This window comes from Pelobates fuscus, chromosome 3, assembly GCF_036172605.1.
Source record: "Pelobates fuscus isolate aPelFus1 chromosome 3, aPelFus1.pri, whole genome shotgun sequence".
NCBI classification, from domain to species: domain Eukaryota; kingdom Metazoa; phylum Chordata; class Amphibia; order Anura; family Pelobatidae; genus Pelobates; species Pelobates fuscus.
This window is the reverse complement of record NC_086319.1, coordinates 333645235-333665820: the sequence shown is the minus strand read 5'-3', so window position 1 is coordinate 333665820 and position 20586 is coordinate 333645235. Positions and strand designations below refer to the sequence as shown.

General features: G+C 36.9%; 1 protein-coding gene across 1 annotated transcript in view; it reads right to left on the bottom strand.

Annotated features, from left to right (window-relative positions):
* LOC134601223 (aromatase) overlaps nt 1-18928 on the bottom strand; it is a 35560-nt gene extending 16632 nt beyond the window's left edge. Inside the window, exons 1-5 of the mRNA XM_063445692.1 lie at nt 18900-18928; nt 16406-16560; nt 13633-13783; nt 3698-3852; nt 321-497 (exon numbers count right to left, since the gene is read on the bottom strand). Coding sequence (XP_063301762.1) covers nt 321-497; nt 3698-3852; nt 13633-13783; nt 16406-16550 — 628 coding nt within the window. The 5' untranslated portion in view covers nt 16551-16560; nt 18900-18928. The remainder of the gene's footprint in view (nt 1-320; nt 498-3697; nt 3853-13632; nt 13784-16405; nt 16561-18899) is intronic.
* Between the last annotated feature and the right edge of the window lie 1658 nt (nt 18929-20586).

Here is a 20586-nt window from a genome sequence, read left to right as displayed (position 1 = left end):
GGGCGGGTCTGCTAGGGAGGGTGTGCTGCTGATTGGCTGTAATGTGTCTGCTGACTGTGAGGTACAGGGTCAAAGTTTACTCAATGATGACGAATAGGGGGCGGATCGAACCGCGCATGTGATCGCCCGCCGTGGCGAATGCAAACACACTATGTTCGCCAGGATCTATTCGCTAGCGAACCGTTCGGTACATCACTAACGAAGATATATAATAAGACACATTGATACAAAAGGAGCCAGCAAGCTTACAATCTATAATCATTAATCAGATATCAGCCATATTTCTGTGCTTATTTGAGAGCATGTTACAGATGCCTTACCATCTAAAGGAACTCTTAGGAACAGCTTATTGGAAGTATCTAACATAATTAGCCTCATAAGCTTCAGTACATTTATATTTCCCAATTCATTTGTTACATCTCCCAGTTTCTCAAGGTAACGATTGGTTGAACTGATGCAGTGCTCTGTGGTTTGTATAAGCCCAGGTCCAGATAATGCTGAAAAGAAAAATGTTTATATAGTGTATATAAACATAGGCATAATTTAACATAATCCACTATACATTCAGTTATTTGTAGTTATGTGTATAGATAAACACAATAACATTATTAAAGGAACTCAAATGGGCTCTTGCGAACATGTGGTTGTTGATCCACTTTAAATAGGTGAATTTATCCTTTATTATAGCATACAATGTTTCTATCTCAGCAAATATGTATTGTGAATTAAATAGGCGTGTGTGTATGTTCCAGTTAAACAAAGATTAATTTTCACAAGCCCTATTATGATAAAGGATAAAATTATTAATCTAAACAGCTTATTGGTATTTTAAGTATTCTGCACAGAGTTTTGTGCATTCCCCCCACCCCACCATTTTTCTTTTAATATTGGGACATACCCATAATAGCATAACGTTTTGCATTGTTCTCTCCATAGTTGTAGTTTGGTGTTCTCACCAAAAGAACTTTAGCTTAATTAAGCTATTTTAGTATATAGATCATGCCCCTGCAGTCTCCTTGCTCAATTCTCTGTCATTTAGGAATTAAATTACTTTAGTTTCTGTTTATCCAGCTCTAATCACAACCTCCCCTGGCAGTGAGTCACACAGCCTACACGAAAAAAAATGTTTTTATTTTCAATCAGATGTAACAGCACAGTGTTTTACTTCAGAAGTTTTTATCCCGTGTTCTGTTAATTGAACTGTAATCATAAACAGGGAGCTCCTGCATGCTCTAGCAGGCAACACACATTTTTTAATTAAACAAAATGTGCAATATAGGATGTTTTAACTTTAGAGCTCTCTTTACAGGAAATGGGTGGAGAGACTATGTAGATCACTTGCAGGGGAGGCGTGACTAGGACTGCATAAACAAAGTGATTTAATCATAAATGGCAGAGAATTGATCTTTCAGATGGCACGATCTATACACCAAAATCATTAAGCTAAAGTTGATTTGGTGCTCATAGTGTCACTCTAAGTTAAATTAAATAGTAGAGGTAAATTGATGTTTCCCATATGCACTCATAGATTGTAAGCTCATTTGAGCAGAGCCCTATTCACCCTTTCTATAATTGTGAAGTACTGTGGAATTTGTTGGTGCCATATAAGTGCTAATAATAATAATAATAAAAATATACTATTTGATAACATTAAGTAGAAAACATATAAGAGGAATGCAAAGTATTGACTTGAAAAGACAACTATAAAATGCTCTCGACAAGAACATGTCATGACCTTTTAATGCTTAAAAAAAAATTAATTGTGCTAACATTTTAATAGTTTGACCTTAATGGGTTTTACTGTTATGCCACTGGGACAGCTGTAAAGAAAATTAAATTTGAGGTTCCGAGTGACTAGGCACTCTTCATTGCTATTTTTCCAGGTGACAATGTCATGCAATAACAAAGTGTGTACCTGTACACTAAGAATTATTTGTTATTTTGTAGTGAATGGCCTGTGTTCAACCTCTCCAACTACTCTAGGATAGATATTGTGTGAGGAAGAAGAGGAATTTCACGTAAGTTAATCATTTAAACTATAGACTTTTCACCAGCACAATATATAGATTTAACACATACCTACCTGAATATGAACTTGTTGCCCGCATGACCCGGGGATGACAAGGTCTCTTTAAATAGTGCAGCTTCAGTTTTCAGGCTGTTGATGTAATTTGCTCTTATTGTGGGGTTCTCTGACTCAAGCATTTAAGGAATTAGCAGTGTGTATGATTTTCGAGGATACCAATTAAAACAAAAAAATTAAGAGAATACTATTAACGCTGCCAAACTACAGATGCTGTGGCAAGCTATCTGTAATGTCTCCCTCTGGTTTGTATGTGTTATATCTTTGCATCACTGGGAGCTTGCTTCACAATGACCTCTCACAGTGTATATCGCTCACAGTGTATTAGTTCTAATTAATTCTTGTGAGAGAACTAGAATTCCTCATTAAGAACAAATCACTCATGTTCCTTTCTGTTTAGTAAAACCCATGAGGGAATGAACTACATAGTAGAGCAAACCAAAAAAACAAAACAATGACATTTTAGATAGTTCCGTGACAACCATTAAAATTCCATAAATATGGTAAAAACTGAAATCATGACTAAAACTGATGTACACTCCTTCAGAGCACTCAAACGACATTAGCTGAGCTCCGCACCCCTTGAAAACTTGCACCCCACACAGAGAACGCTCTGGTCACTGCTACACTTCTAAAGTAAAATACACACATGTCTAAATAACATTAGATACATTGTTGGTGGTGCATAGGACCCCCAAATAACCCACGATGTGTCTCTGTGGGAAAAAAAAAGGTTGGTATTCCCAGTGATCTGCTAATAACTGAGAAGAACCTGTTGAAGGCCTGATACATGTCCCATTTTTGAGTGCTGAAAGGTATGTTGACTCTAGACCTATCTCCTCCTACACCTTCTGCCAAAAGCACTAATTTCTCCCACTACCAGATCATTTTTTTATGTCCCACACCTTCTTAGGGCCTGGGAGCAGAACATAATTTATATCTTAAGCAGAGGTTCCTATAGAGACTTGCGTTGCATTCATAAACCCCTGACGGTAACATCGCCTCTGGTAGTCTGGTGTCCAAGTAGGGCAGATAAAGGTGAGTTTACTTACCGGAACTTGTCCCTCACGGGAGTCGCCATCTTGGTCCAGCATGGTCCTCATCGGTGCCGACATCAATGCTGTACTCTCGCGCATGCGTAAGAGTACAGCATTGAGGTCTATAGGGGGTTCCTGCGAGACTGCAGGGTCCTCCATAGACCCAGCCAATTCCCTGCAGCAGTAACTGGTGATGGCTTCATGGATGGACACTTACGCTCTGCCTTGTGTCAAGAAAATTCAAGTGGAGGTGAACTAAAGAGACATAGTAGTCCCTACTTTGTCTCTGTATATCTCTTGACTGGGTTGGAATTTCAGTGAAATTTCAACACAGTCATCATGAGTATTTTATAAAGATTTTAGTGCCACTTTAGATTAAGATGTGCTTAAGTTGCTTATTTTAGCTGTAAGCCAGAAATACATAAGATACTCGTATGCATTGTTTAATCGGAAAGTCCTACCCTGCCAAGGATTGAGGCAATACCTGCATACATTTGTTATAAACATAGCAAGTGCTAGGTAGGCAATGGTTTGATCTGCTACAGCAAGTGCTTAACATTTTAAAAAATATATATACCTTTTGTAAAATATGGACGGATAATTTTCCATAGAGATAGGTTGCTATTAAATATTATCCCATTTTCATCCATGCCAATGCACTGTAATCCCAGTTTACTGCCAAACCTTGACACATAGTGACTGTGTTTCATCACGTGACACATTGCAGAGGACCTGGGGGATCAAATATGTAAATACAATTTGCTGAAACAAATATAAACGACATCTGAGCTCTTCAAATCATTGTTACATTATCTGAAAAATAAAAGTCACATTGCTAGCTTTACTTTTACATTGCACCCTTTATAAGAAGTTAGTACGATATAAAGTCTGATGCCTTGTCTTTGTTTCTTATGTTTTTTTTTCTTTTTTTGTACTTGAGATTAATTATGTTATAATGAAAACCTCCATCAAACATAACAAACAATGAAGCACCTATTGCTTTACATATAAAATGCACACTTAAAATATATCTCATCCGAAATATATTTCCTAGTGGATAAAATTGCATGTTTGCAGATAATGAGTGTTGTCTGTGTTTATTGTTGTGAAGATTGTGTGCTGCCAAGTAGTGCACACTGGGATTTAACGTTGCATGTTGGCAGATACATCCGTTTTCTCCTTCGATGACACCTGCTAGCTCATGCTAGCATGGGGTTAACAGTATCCAGAAAGCATGTAGGAGAGGCACATCTATGTCAGAACAAGCATGTTAGCATCAAAACAATCATCCTCAACTAAAAATGCAACTCAAATACAAGCGTAAGGGAATTAACTTAAAGCGGCACTGTCGTGCTGAACTTACCTTTCCCCAATCGCTTCCTCTTCTCTCCCTCTGTCAGGATCTGTTCTTCATTTCTTCCTGTCTGCTCTAGTTTTCTTTAAAACATAAGACAAAGTAGAGACTACTTTGTCTTATGGAGGTTTCCTACGCCTGACCAGCTATTACCAGCGGAGGAGCAAAGTGTGCTCCATTTCCTGTGTTTAGCAAAATTCTCCTACAATTCTTACCTTTCCTTCGTGTCCTCGCGATGCCTAAACGACAGAATTTCACCCTAACAGAATGAGAGCAGTTCATCCATTTGTGTTAGGACAAAATTCAGGACTTTTGTTCGGTTGTGGCTGCTCACTGTTGCTAGTTAATAGATGCCCCATCATGGGGCAATATTTTAGAAGGGGGAGGCTGCTCACTGTTTAATAGACATGCCATTACTCGCAGCATAGCGAGTAGGGGCATTCAGGAGATTTTAATCTCCCTTATGCTATTATGGGGGTCATATTGACTCCCATAGAATGAGGGAGGACATGGGGGGCTTAGTGCTCCCTGCCACTTCTATTTTTACGTATTACAAGGAGGGAGCTGCGCGCCGGTAGCACCCTCCTTGTAATAAACCGAATGAACAAAGAGGTCTTCGTTCATTCATTTGAAATTTCTATTCATTTATTCGTCTTTCTGACAAATGAATGAATAGATGAAATTCCTGTTCGAATGCCCAAGTGTTTAACTGGGCATGCACGGGAATTTCACAGCGCTATTTAGTGTTGGCAGATGACGGGTCCCACAGTGACTTCATCTCCCCACAGAAAGATGGCGGTGCCCTGGACCTAGGTCAGGGAAGAAAATAAAGAGTAAAAAAAAATAGCTTATATTGGGGGCTTAGGGGCATTTGGGGGTGACTAGGGGGTCAATTAGATGTAGTGAAGTTGGGAGGAGGGTTAAAAAAAATGGATTTGTGCCGCTTTAATGGATTCCCAGTAACATTATTAAAGGAACACTATACGTGTTAGGAATACAAATCTGTTGCAGTTTCCCTGTCGCTAGTAGTATCTGGTCCTCCCCCATTTGGCACTGAAAGGATTAAAACCCCCGATTAACTTACCTCGTTTCCAGAGCCGAGGCACATCTCTCGCCCGGAGATGCAATCACGGAGGAGACAGGGTCCAATCCTGTACTCCTAATAGAGGAGCATTGGGGGCCTAATGCTCATGTGTGGTGTGTGCCGTACCGGCAATTACATTTTCCCATAGGAAAGCATTAAATCAATGCTTTCATATGTCGCTTTCACGTCATGTGATCGAGTTCTACATGGCCTGTGCCACATAATCGCCTCTGGTGGATGACCTATCACAGCCACTAAAGGAGGTGTTAACTCTGCACTGTAAATATTGCAGTTTTTTTTCATTGAGATGAAGTAGTCTGGGTGACTATAGTGTCTCTTTAATGATGTCATTGGTTAACTTAAGAAACTCTATGAAACATAAAAATTATAAAAAAAAAAAAAAAATACACACAGGTCAATAAATCCAACTGTACCCAAAGATGTAAAGTCACCCCGAGTATATATAGTCAATGTATCCATATCACTAAAGGGTGATCAATCAGCAGATGGTGAAGACATAAATGCTTTGAGATAATATATTATTGACCTATAGAGGGAGCTGTAACATTACAGATTGTTCATGAAAATGGTAGATTTTTTTTTTTTTTTTTACATTTATCCAATTAGTATTATTAATTTTAGAAAATAATAATCTTTGGCTAGTATTATATATACTTGTTTTTATATGTATACCATTATTAAAGTGTAAAAACAGTGCTACAAGTTTGTCTATGAGTCAAGATGCCATGTAAGTTCAATTAAGATTGTTTGCCATTATATTTACAATAATAGACTTTGTTTACACGTACAATAATAGTCAATTGTTCTAGTCTATTATGATCATACACTATTAACCAATCACTTAATATTTCTTAATATCATTACCTGTGTTATATTTGATGAATTGTATTATTGGTATTTACAAACCAAACCATGTCCCTAAATCATACATATTTTTTTAAAAAGCCCCACTATTTCTCCCCCCCCCCCCCAAGCTCTAAATACTAAACATTTAAACTATGACAAGTTACAGCAGGTGGTTTTTTTTTTGTTTGTTTTTTTTTTTTTTAAAGGAATACAAAATTTGGTGCTGAAAGGATGAGGTTTGCTTGTATTTTTGGTTTTCTAAATTTGCTTAGTATATATTATTAGTACTTTTGTTATTTTTAAAAAATATCAAAATATAAATCAACACGGTATTTATAGAAACATAGAGGTAGATGCAAACATACAACATTTGTACTGCGCTCAAGCTCACACTAGCAATGACCAACCCCAATACGTACAACAAAAATTAAAGAATAAAGTAATTTGCACACTATCCCTAATCCATGTGCATATTTAAATAACTGGAGTTTTTTTAGTATCACTCTAGTGGCCAAGTTGAGGCTAACCTGTCACATCAAGACAAACCTCTTAGGTGAGTCCTACACTAACAATTCACCTTGCTACCTTCAGCTAAAAGGTAAAAAAAAAATGTCTAATGAGACAGAGGGGTATTTCCCCCCATTTATTAACCCTTAATAGTAGAAGAGTTGGACAGCAGTAACAGGCTGTGCTAAAAAAAAAATAAACATCTTACAGTGTATGGAGCATATATGGCTTTATTCGCTGTAAGACAAGTGTTTTTGCATGGCTATGCTTTTTTTTTGTCAATTCTACCTCCAACTTGCAGCCATTTGTTCAGCACCAAAACCAGGGAAAATCTATTTAGTAATGCGACACACCGGCTTCATTGCCAGGATGACAGCATTTCAATGGAACTCCATTCCTATACTATCTAGCCAGCGCTAAGAGCGTAAGGAGCTAGCATGACAACCATAGTGCATATTCTGTGGTGGCTATATTTGGAGAGCAGAAAGAACGCCTGGGGGAGGTGTCACTCATTGTCAATCAATTTTGTACGGAGTGAATGCTGAAGAATTGATTGACAGGTGGGAGAGAGATTTTTATTTAAATATTTCTTTTTTTTTCTTACCCAATCCATATATTTGCTAGCAATTGTGATAGCATAGTGCAGGCATAGGCAACCTTCGGCACTGCAGATGTTTTGGACTACACCTCCCGTGATACTTTGCCAGCATAATGGGTGAAAGAGCATTATGGGGGATGTAGTCCACAATATCTGGAGTGCCGAAGGTTGCCTACCCCGGTGTATAGGTAAAATTGTCATTGTCTTTGAGAAAAATAGGTTGTACGTGGCATGACCCTTTAAAAAGATTGAACAATAAGAAAAGTGAAAAAAACTCACCATCCCAGATCTCCTCAACTATCAGTAGGAGTACTCCAAAATATCCTGAGCTACTGTACCTCTGCACTCCCTTTCCCTGGGAAAACTTAATCCAGTTTGACTTTGTTTTTCATGTGTTGATGAGAAAACCTGTATCTGTTGCATATTCAGACAGCTCCCTCCTAAATCTCCTTTCTTTCACCGTATTAATAGACTAACCAATTTTTTTTTGCAACTTCTTTGACATTTTGTACAATTTTTACATTAGTTCTGATTATCTGAGACACCCCCTAAATTTGAGATGTTTTTTCCAACACTGTTTAGTAGGTTGATCCCTCTGTATTTTTTGCTTTGTTCTAACTGTTCATTGCATTCTGTTAGTACTTGAAACATAAAAAGTTAATATTCTGAAGATAATTAAATATGTTTAAAATTCTTTGCTGCGTCTGTACGTAATTGTAATCCATTTGTCCGCTTGTATGTCCGTTCTTCCAACCAACCACACATCCGTCCATCCATCCATCTATCCATCCATGTCCTTTAGTCTACTACAAGTTTGTAATTCTTCTGTGTTTCTTTGCTTGACCTTGACTTTAACACAGCTGGTGTTTATGGCTAGACCTGTCTGTTGCAGTATTAGTTGGCCACGAATCAATAAGGCTTTCTCTTAACAGAGATCAAAGCCTCTGGGGAGCAAAGTCAAATGAATAGTCAGTGGAAGAATTATTGGTAGCTCAATACTTTAAAGGTAATGCATCGATTTTTTGCTGTTATGTAACAATTTGACACTTACATTGGATTACTGTTCTCATTTAGTTAAACATTTTTTTTTTGTGAAAATTGGAAGTGCTGATTCTATATTGCTGAGAAAAATTAAACTATTAGAGCTTGTAAACTCATTTTAAATGGATACTATAGTGCCAGTAATACAAAGCTGTATTCCTGGCACTATAGCTCCCTCTACCTCCCCTCTCCCCACCCCTTGCCATGGTATCCTAGCGCCAATGTCCCCTGGCACTGGGTTGTGGCTCCGCCTCCTCTGACATTCCTCGACGAGAGGGCGCTATTGAATCAATGTTTTCCTATGGGGAAATAGCTGACACTGGATGTCCTCCAGTGTCAGTTATTGGACCAAAAGTGTTTTAGGATTCAGGAAGCGCCTCCAGTGTATGTCTAGTAGACAGCCACTCGAGGCAGGCTTAGTGCTGTAATGTAAACATTGCAGTTTCTCTGGAACTGCAATGTTTAACATTGCAGCACTAAGTGCAATAGGGACACAGCACCCAGACCACTTCAATTAACTGAAGTCGTCTGGGTTCCTATGGTGTCCCTTTAAAGGAACGCTTCAAGCACCATAAGCACTGCATGTGGTGGTGCTTAAGGTGCCAGGAGTGCCCTCCCAGGATAAATAATCAAACTGTTTCAAAACAGTTTGTCAACTTACTGGAAGACACTGGACTATGCTGGGCAATATAGGGCTTAGATCAATATATGAGAGTGCTTAGCTGATGCTTTCAGCCCATGACCTGACCCTGTACTGCAGGAGTTTCAATCTGAAGAGGAGGTCACCCCAGGTAAGTTGCCAAACTGTTCTCAAATGCTATAACCAGTGTGCAATGAAATAAAATTAAACAAAATGAAACAAACCTCAGTGATGGAACTACCGCCGGTGTAGCTGCACCTAGGCCCACAAGCTCAGAGGGCTCGTTGGGTGGCCCATGCACATAGGGTCACCCAGTGACATTCCTTGACCAGGAGCCCAGGCAGGAACCACACCCCTTTAACAGCGCGACCCAGCCCCTTGCTCAGCGTGAAGACACTGTGCTGAGAGGAAGTGAGCACAAGTCACTTTTTCCCAGCTTGCCATCAAGCTGCAAAGGAGAGGGCAGATGAGGGATAGAGATGAGGGAGAGCCTAGACCAGACTCCCATCAGACTAAGCCAGATGTCACTTGGTCCCAGGGAAGCTTCCTTCGTGCACCAAAAAGGTATGGAAACAGCGGGTGGCCACAGATATGTAAATTGTGATTTTTGTGTTATCTGCATGTGTATACGTGTGCATGTGTTACCTGTGTGTTTATATGTTTGTATGTGTCCATGTGTTTAGGTGTTATTTGTGTGTGTGTGTATATATATGTGTGTCAGTATGTGTACATGTGTGCATCTGTGTGTGTTCATGTGTGCATCTGTGTGTCAGTGTGTGTATTTGTGTGTTTATGTGTCAGTGTGTTTATTTGTATATGTGCAGGGAAGTATATGTGAATATGTGCATACATCCTTGCAATCAAATGCCAACGCTACGTCCATACACATTCAAATACAAACACTAAACACTAATACACCACACCACTGCTTTTGAATAGCAACAATTCATACACACATACAATTGCATTCAAATGGAGACACTACACACAAATATATGCATACATTAAAACACACAAAACATACTTACATTCAAACACAAACACTGCTCACAAATACAATGCTGCGAGGATGGGCTACCTCAGTGGTCCTGAGGAATACCATATATCAAGATTTAGTCAGTATCTCCAAAGAAACAGAGTGCCAAAATACTGTACTATTATTAATCTGCCTACTAAACATTTCACTTCTCTCCCCAGCCGTATCTCCCATCTATCTTCACTAAGCCCATCTATTTCCTCTTCTAATGTTTACAAATTTACGTTGTTATTAATACACCTAGCAATCATTCTTTACTTTGAATTGTATGAGCCTTGCCATAACCTGCTGCATAAATCTACCCAATTTTCCTTTATCTTGAAAGCTAATGTTGTAGAGTCATCCCAAGCTCTCGTTCTGGGTTCAGCAGTCACTCATATGCCATGTTCAACCATTCTACAGCATAAACAAGTATGTTTTCACTTTACACATAACTTAAATTATTATTTACATTTTTATTTCATGTGGTTTTAACGTCATTACATCTACTCTTTAATAAATATACTCTTCATTATTCCTTCAAGAACGACTTGGCATCATAGACCTTTGCATCTTTACCAAAGTACAGTTGTGGAATAGAATAATGAGGTTAAATTAAAAGTAATAAAATGTTGAAATTACAATGTAAATATTTTACTTGGTTATACATTACGTGCAATGTAAGGTCTATTATAAAAAAAAAATATGTCTAAATTTAAAAATAAAAAAAGTCTCTCTCTACATATCTAAAAATCCTAACAAAATCTTGCCGAACACTTTGAAAATTGCAGAGTGAGAGTTCATAAACATTTTATCCATTTGTCCAATTTTTTTTACATACTCCCATTGCTTCACTTATATTTTTATAGCTCCACAAACATTCTCGTGTTATCCCTATACAATGCAATTTGACAGCTTCCTTTTCAAAATGAGGAAAGGGAAACCTATTCCACTAGAAACAAAAGCATATGTTTGCAAATATGACAGCTATGGCCCTGACTAATCCCAAATGTGAGAAGCAAGGCCAGTGCTTATCATAATATTGTGAAAGGCGATAAGTATAATGCTAATTATGTCATGGATGAAAGTTGATTATTAAAGAGATATACATCCTTCAGGAGAAAGAGTTGTTATAAAAAAAATATATAAATGCAAAATGTAATCAAATCATGAACAAATATTGTAATATCCCAGAGAAATCAATGTTAATAAAATAATGGCATGAATGTATATATGACATCACCTGTTCTCCGGTCACTGATCAGCATTTTCCCTAAACCTCTGCCAGGGTTTTACGTTAGCTGTGTATCATGGGAATTGTCGTTATCGTATATACTCGAGTATAAGTCGACCCGAATATAAGCCAAGGCCCCTAATTTTAGCACAAAAAACTGGGCAAACTTATTGACTCGAGGATAAGCCTAGGGTGGGAAATGCAGCAGCTACTAGTAAATTTCTAAATAAAATGAGATCCCAATAAAATTACATTAATCAAAGATTTATTTACAGTGTGTGTATATAATGAATGCAGAGCGTGTGTGTGTGTGTTTGTGTAGTGTGTGTATATAATGAATGCAGAGCGCGTGTGTGTTTGTGTAGTGTGTGTATATAATGAATGCAGAGCGCGTGTGTGTGTTTGTGTAGTGTGTGTATATAATGAATGCAGAGCGTGTGTGTGTTTGTGTGTAGTGTGTGTGTGTGTGTGTGTGTATATAATGAATTCAGAATGTGTGTGTTTGTGTGAATGCAGTGTGTATATAATGAATGCAGAGTGTGTGTATGTATATAATGCAGTGTGTGCGTATATAATGCAGTGTGTGCGCGCATTATATACACACACTCATAGAAACACTGCATTATATACACACACACACTCCTACAAACACACACTCTGCATTATATATATATATATATATACACACACACACACACACACACACTCATACAAACACACACTCTGCATTATATACACACACACACACACACTCATACAAACACACACTCTGCATTATATACACACACTGTGTGTATATATTGCAGAGTGTGTGTTTGTATATAATGCAGAGTGTGTGTGTGTAGTTTAGTGTGTGTAAACTGGGTGGGGGAGGGCATTTTTATTATTTTAATATGTATTTTTTAATATTATTTTAATATTTTATTATTATTTATTTTATTATTTTTATTATATATTTGTTTAATTTTATTGTTTACCCCCCCCCTCCCTCCCTGCTTGTTACCTGGACAGGGAGGGGATCTCTCTCATTCCCTAGTGGTCCAGTGGCATGGGCTGTGCAGAGGGGGGCCGGGAGCAAGCTGTTACTTAGCTTTGTAGCAGCTCCGTTCAGCTCACAGTGTAAGTCTTACGGTCTGCGTGCCGCGTTGCCACAGTAACCCATGGCAATGCTCTGATGGCCACGGGTCTCGCAAGACTTACACTGTGAGCTGAACGGAGGAGCTGACCGGAGCTGCTACAAAAGGTAAGTAACAGCTTGCTCCGGCTCCCAACAGGACAGCCGGACTTATAATGAGCCCTGCGGTCCTGGTCTGTATTATGGCAATGTAAGTTGCCATAATACAGACAGTGACTCGAGTATAAGCCGAGGAGGGCTTTTTCAGCACAAAAAATGTGCTGAAAAACTGAGCTTATACTCGAATATATACGGTACATAGAAACATAGAATGTGACGACAAATAAGAACCATTCGGCCCGTCTAGTCTGCCCAATTTTCTAAATACTTTCATTAGTCCCTGGCCTTATCTTATAGTTAGGATAGCCTTATGCCTATCCCATGCATGCTTAAACTCCTTTGCTGTGTTAACCTTTACCACTTCAGCAGGAAGGCTATTCCATGCATCCACTACCCTCTCAGTAAAGTAATACTTCCTGATATTTTTTTTAAAAACTTTGCCCCTCTAATTCAAGACTATGTACTTATGTTGTGTTAGTTTTTCTCCTTTTAAAAATACTTTGTAATGCAAATTTGCTATCACTGATTTATACTAAATACATTTAAAACTTTTATATAACAATAATTGCGTCTTTGTACAACAGTACACCATAATAGATAATATAATGGACATTGACAGCTTGTTAAAACAAGAAGAAATCCGATTGAAATTTTGAGTCAAGGAGAAATTTATTAAACTTTTTGATGCCGAATTGGAAATCAGTTTTTTTTATTTTTTTTTTGGACCAACAGTGGAAACAGACGTGTAGAAAGTTAAAATGATGGACTTGAGTCTTTTTTTCCCCAAACGTATAAAAGTATATGAATATAAAACTATACTGACTGTAAACTTGAAATGTGAATGACTAATTGTACTGCGAGATACGTTAAACCAACACGTATATTTATTTGCACTTTATGTCATAGAGTGTGGGATATTGCAATGGATATACACTCACTTGCTGATGATCAGTGTTTCTTCCCCGTTAATCCAGACTCTTACAAACTCGCCATACATGCTATTATAGTAATTTGCTGCTTTGCCTATTCCTGTCCAGAGAAACCGACAGTAGGAAATAACTGGACCAAGCCCCATGCAGTAGGACGGACCTGAAAATACAAAATGAATCAGTGTTTAGCGGCAATTCAGCATTGCCTATTACTCTGTCCAGTGACATTGGACAACACTGCAGCTATACAAAGTATTTACGTATAGTGCCGTCTACACTCTTACTGGGGTAAAGGTTAGCCACCCACAATGCAATGCTTTTCTCAACCTTCTCATATAGCTAAACACATGATTTATATTTATGTAACAGCAGCAACTATGTTTTGTGTTTCCTTGTTTTGTTTTACAGTTAATGTTTGCTTTGGGGAAATTGTAATGTATCGGGCTAGTGAGCTTGCAGATGTAATAAATAGAGAGAGTAATTATTCAAGTTAAAGTGACCCTGCGTGCTAAAGTAACACATAACTGGTTTACTAGTTTGCTGGATGTAGATTTAATCTATATATTGCCCTTGCAAAATCATCAACAAATGCAATCACACATAAGATTTGTTGGAGGCTTCCTTTTCAGGTGATAGCAAACCAGCAAACTAGCAAACATGGACAAGATCCTCCAATGTTCCCCTGCTTTCTATTTCAAAGGATAATGGTAACATCTGGGGTTCCAAGTTTAGGCACCAATAATCTAGGCAAGGGGTAGGTAACCTCCGCCGCTTTAGATGTTGTGGACTGTCTCACCTGAAGCTCTTCCAGCTGTATGGCTATATGAGCAATTTGGGAGATGTAGTCAACAAAATCGGGAGTGCCGGAGGTTGCAACCTAGGCCAAAGGTTGACAGGGGACTGGAGACATTTTGGGGAATATTGCACAGGTGCCCTATGATGAGTTAAGTATAGTTTTTATTTTATGTACAATTTTAGTAGTGTTATACCTACTTTGCATTAGTTTAAATAGCTTCTTTTCTGTACATATCCCCACAGATTACATGGATGTTATGCATTTAAAGCACAGCATAGTGTGTGTTCCTTCAGCTGTACATTGACTATATTTGGGGGCGATGTTTGGTAATTTTAATTATATGCACCCAGTAAATACTTTTTTAATTTGTGTTAACAAATCTGGTAAAAATGTATTATTTTGAATAAAATCACTATATGTACATGAGAGCATGAAAACCAATTTGTGGAGGAGGGGATTATTTTGCATAATCATCCACAGAGATCAGAAAAAAAACATTACTACTGGTTAAGTTGTTATAACAGTAAAGTTTCCAAGTGGTGAGTTAGTTAACCTGAACAGAAGAATATCATTACTTTTTGGATAAACAGAATAAGCCCAATCATTAGGGTAAAGCAAGCCAAGCTCTAAATGGAATGTGCATTTTTTCAATTAAAATGTAAGGTGACTCACATGTACAATCCTTAGTAAAACACTTTACATATCAGAAATGTAAAGATAATAAGCATATACTACATACAATAGACTACACATGCAGTTCTCTCTAAATGATTTTAGAATATGTAAAATGTTATATTTTTCTAAAAAAAACATGTCAATTTTCAAAACAATTCTGTTTGCAGCACCTGTTTTGTGATTTTTTTTTTCAAGTAATATTGACTATTGAAGTGGTTTATTAGTTTCATAAAATCTTACCACATTCCAGATGCTACAGATTGTAGATTCACAGAAGTGTTTCCAAGCCAGCAAAGGGGTACTAACACTCAAATAGAAAATGACTTAATAAGACTAATAATGTCACACTAAGGCCTCAATTTAATTTAGTTAGATAAGCTTTCAAACTGAGTTCATATTTGTGGATAAACTTTTAAAATAATTTAATATGAAAAATATTTTTAATTTTGTATTTTTTTTACATATTGCCATCATATTTTCTATATGAAATATTTTTGATATATTAATATTTTTGAAATTTTTATTTCAAAAGTGTATCCAAAAATATGAAATCATGTGGAAAGTTTATCCAACAATATTAAATCAAGGCCTACATTAGAAAAAAAAAAAAAACTAGCATAATTTTTAGAAGGTCATTAAACACTTAGATTATCCAGAAATCTAATAAATTGTGATATGACTAGATTATAGGTTAACAACGTTTTTGAAAAGCTTATCTTTGAAATAAATTTGCACTAATGAGCTTGGCTAGTATATACACTAAAATATTACAAACATTGTATATACAATATGCAAGTAGGGGCAATATCATTACAAAACAAACAACCAAGTCAATGCACAGTCACATGCTGTCAAAACTATATAAAATACATATCACAAGTGCAAAAAGTGCAAAAGTGTCAAAGGTACAAAAATAAATATTTAGTCTGTAATATACTAAGCCTCCTATTCTGTATATTTTAACATATTTGGAGACTTCCGGGCTTATACACATAGCTGAAGTCCAAACTAGACCATCCATTAGAGAGGAGTCTTGGAAAGTATATTGAACATTCCGGTAAATATAACATGAGTGTTAATTTGTAGGTAATCCATGTGAACAATGATATAGGACTACAGTGTGATAAATATGGACTACTTTCATGTAATTCAAAGCTAAGCATTTAAAGCCCATTAAATATGACCAAATATACAAATTTGCACCTGATATTCAGGGTTTTTATCTATTTTCGAAAAAATGTATAGCTTGTCTTACGTGGTTGAATGCTGATCATTAAATAGTAAAAAAAAATTGTCCATCCATTTATTTACCTGGTATTGTTGAGGTTTCTTCTTGACTCCATAGCACAACAAGCAGAAAAATAAAGATGAGAAAAGAGGCAGCAGTGGTAGGAGTCAAACTTGGTATAGCTTCCGTGATGTTAGACTGCATACTGTTCCACGCTTCTAAAATCATGTCTTTTCTTCTGCAGTTGAGAGAAGAAGAAGGTTATGGTCCTCCAAAAGCTTTAAATGCCCAGATGAGGAATACAGTATCAGGGACTAAAGGCTATTCTGTTGGCATTTTACCCTCTTCGTATTTTGAGAATCTGCTTGATAAGAGCACAATTAGCCAAAACATGAAGATAAGAGTTCTTACAGAGATGCACTTGAGTAACTGCACAGTACTTTTGTTTGATTGTATATACTTGACAACTGCATAGTGAAGTAATGGCCTTGACACTGGACATATGAGCAAGATACTCTGTGTAACACTTGCAAGAGGATAGAAGAGTTGTGTTTATGTTGAGATAGGAAATATTTCCCTACCTCACAAAGAATGAAAACGTGTTAAGTGATATAAGATTGTTTTGTTTTTTTGTGGTATTGAAAAGTACTTTTTTTTCTGTAAAAATCACAACAAAAGTTATGTTTTTTTAATTTTAAGAATTTTCCAACTGCAGCGAGGCATTCTACAGCCCTTTGGCATACTTCACATTAACCTATATGGTGTAGTTGGGGTTTGCCATTCTATCCATGGTGACAATGACAATATGTACATTTAAACTTTAACCAAAGCATATGACTTAATACGTAAGAGAAATATACTTATTTATTTCCTAGAATATAATTCCTTCTTTAATATTCTGATCAAATTCTACATATGGAATGATAATTTTATAAAATCATGATCAATAGTTCAAAAATTAGTAGATTGACATATTCAACTTACCTGTTGACTCAGACAGTGAAAATGTATATCTCATAAACATAGGGGCAATCATTATGTTATTGACTTGAGAGAATGGGTGTAGGAAACTGGAAAATGGGGGAAGGAATCCCCTTCAGAAAAGCTCATAGGGGGTGAGAGGAGAAAAGTCCCCAAGTCATAATGACATGTTTTATTGTTTAAGATAAATGAGAAAACCAAACATAAGACAAAATAGTTGATTATTTTTTCAACAAACATTCCAAAACAAAATAAACGATTTTCGTTAAATAATTGACCAGTAATTTTGTTTGTTGAAAACTGCATGGTTTAATTTACATAGTTACATAGGCTGAAAAATGACATGCATCCATTAAATTCAGCCTCTCTCACAACTATTTTTTTCTGTTCCAAAAGAAGACATAAAATCCAGTTCTAAAACCCAATGCTCTCCAATTTTGCAACAAACTAGGAAAAAAAATCTCCTTGGGTCAAAAAGCTGCACATATTACACATATAAAAAATGATATCCCTGAATATTATGCTTTTGCAAGTATTCATCCAGTTGCTGTTTAAATATCTATACAGGTACTTCTCACTTACCGACCGGGTTCAGGTCTTACGACCCAGTCGTAGAACGAATTGGTCGGTAAGTGAGGAGTTAAGGGATTCCCTGCTCTGGTGCGCTTGTCTTTGTTCGGGAAATTTCCCCAAACATAGACAAACGCACCAGAGCAGGGAATCCCTCTAATCTATATTCGGGGAAACTTCCCTTTGTGTGTGTGTGTGTGTGTGTGTGTGTGTGTTTGTTTTCTTTGGCGGCAGGAGGGAAGGAAAAACAAAAAAGTAATGCAAAACTATTATTTATAACCATTTAATTAATTACTTTTCTGTAACATTCAATTAACATGTAACAAACACTTGCAATTGAAAAATAAATTAAAAAGAGAAAACAAATTCTGAAATGCAAAATATGTGAACAAATATACATGCTGAAACAGAACATTGTATATTTTTAAATGGCTGTTAGGAGACTAAATAAGGATAATAAATAATTACACAGAAGGGCCCTTTCTATGCAATCTTCAGATAAATTGTAAGCGTTTAAATTTAAATTCAGGAATAAAACACTTTTTCAGATAGATAATCAATATGTTTTACCATAAGCTTTCTATATCCATACAGGTACTTATTGTAATTCACAAGATTTGTTATAGAATCCTAGTACTACCTTAATTACATAAAGTATCTCTCAAAAGTTTTATAGTAATAATATAAATAGTCCAAAGTAGAATTCCATTTAATTAATTAAAAAAAAAATTCTGTACACATATGTTGACATATATGTATATATCCACAGAAACATTCTCCACAATTTAAAAATACATTAATAAGTTATAAAGTATCCAAATGATATATCAATTAAACATTTCCATTCCGCTGTTTATTCCAAAACAATTTTAAAAACAAAAAAGGATTTTTTATTTTTAGTAACATTTGGAAAGAAACTACACATTCTGTCGAACTAGCTATCACAGATACAATTACACATTAATTCCATGTTTTCTTTCATGCTCTAACAAAAAAAATCATTTATTAAATAGAATTCAACTGTACCTGTGTGGTCTGGTAACTTTGGCATTCTGTGAAAGGACCTTGGGATCTCTACCTTTTTAATGTACTGAGAAAAAAAAAACGAAAAAAAAAAAAAACGAAAAGCCCCCCCCCCCCCTATTTTTTGACCAGCAGTGTAAAGTGGTTTCTTTAGAAAAGGTGCATCAAGCTGCTATGAGATCAGTTGCTTAGATACCGTCTGATTGATTTCAAAAAAGTCATTACTACAAACGGCTTGGTCTTCAAATAATATAATTGCAACCTAAAAAACACATTCAATATAGTTTTGTTTTTCATTCAGGACTTACCTTAGATGTAATATGATGCAAGTCTTGACACAATATTATTTTATGTAAACGGGAAAAAAAAAGTGAAAAACAAGCATCGTCTTAACATCAATGACTAATTGTTAAATGTGTCTTTCTTGCCCTTTATCATTAGTCTTTGTTCAGCTCCCTGGAACAGCCATTGTATATGTATTTTTAAGATGCCTAGATGCCAAGCTATGTATGTAAAATAAAATTTTTGGTAAAAGAAGAAAAGGGTGTAAACGTTTGTCAGCTCAACTAGATTTCTTTGAAGATGTTTCAGGCATCAACATATTCCACCAACATGCTATGTCTGCAACATTAAAAAAAAAAATTATTATTATTAGTGACATATGCAATTATAGAATTTTATTAAAGAATGTATATATGTAACTTTACTCCACTATTGCACACACTGAAAACTGATACGGCTCAATGGTCCAGCCTCTGTGTCTCGTAGTTTGGCAGAATTAATGCCATCAAGATGAATCTCCTCCCACGCCTACTTTACTTATTCCAAATGATCCCGATAAGCTTGCCTATGACCTTCTTCCAATTCATGGATACAGACATATTTAGGTTTGTATGGCAGTCTCGAGCGCCTATGAGCAAGAGAGCACAACTGCACCCGCTGAAGGCACAAGGGGGAGGGGGACTTCTTTCTATTCGGAACTACCACAGAGCCACACATCTGCTATGGGTGGTGGAATGGCATGTTCCTAAGAAATCCAAGATCTGAACATGGAGAGGGCTCAGGTAGAGGAGACGCTTCCAGCTGCAGTGTGGCGACCTTGAAGGTATGGAGCTCGATTAGGACAAGGCTAATGCTATCCATAACACTGGAACCACTAACCCTGGTTATATATAACCCTGAGGTAGCTGGGGGACTTACACCTAAGGACATCAGCGCCTTTGGTGAATTGTACTGTACATACATGCACCAGTGGTGCACATCAGACGCAATAATGCCTCTACTGGACTTACTGCCGAACAGGACTCCAACGGGCCTGGACAGATTTTTATACTTCCAAGTTAAATCTTACTACACTTCCCAGTATGGACAACGCCTATTTCACATGACTCTAAGAGAGTTTGAAGAATTGTGCAGGGCACGGGTACACCTATATAAGGGAATCTCTGTTCTGAACATGCTACTCCAGTCGTCAGACCAGCCTGAACCCACGAAACATGCAGCAAGCTGGGAAAGTGCCACCGGTGTCTCACACTCCGACCATCAGTAGATGAAAATTCACATATTGACACACCTGAGCTCCATGTGCTCAAAACAACAAGAACTCAACTACAATTATTGATCGGATGGTACAGAACACCAGATAGAATACATTGTATGCGGTCTCAGAGACCTGCTGGAGATGTGAGGA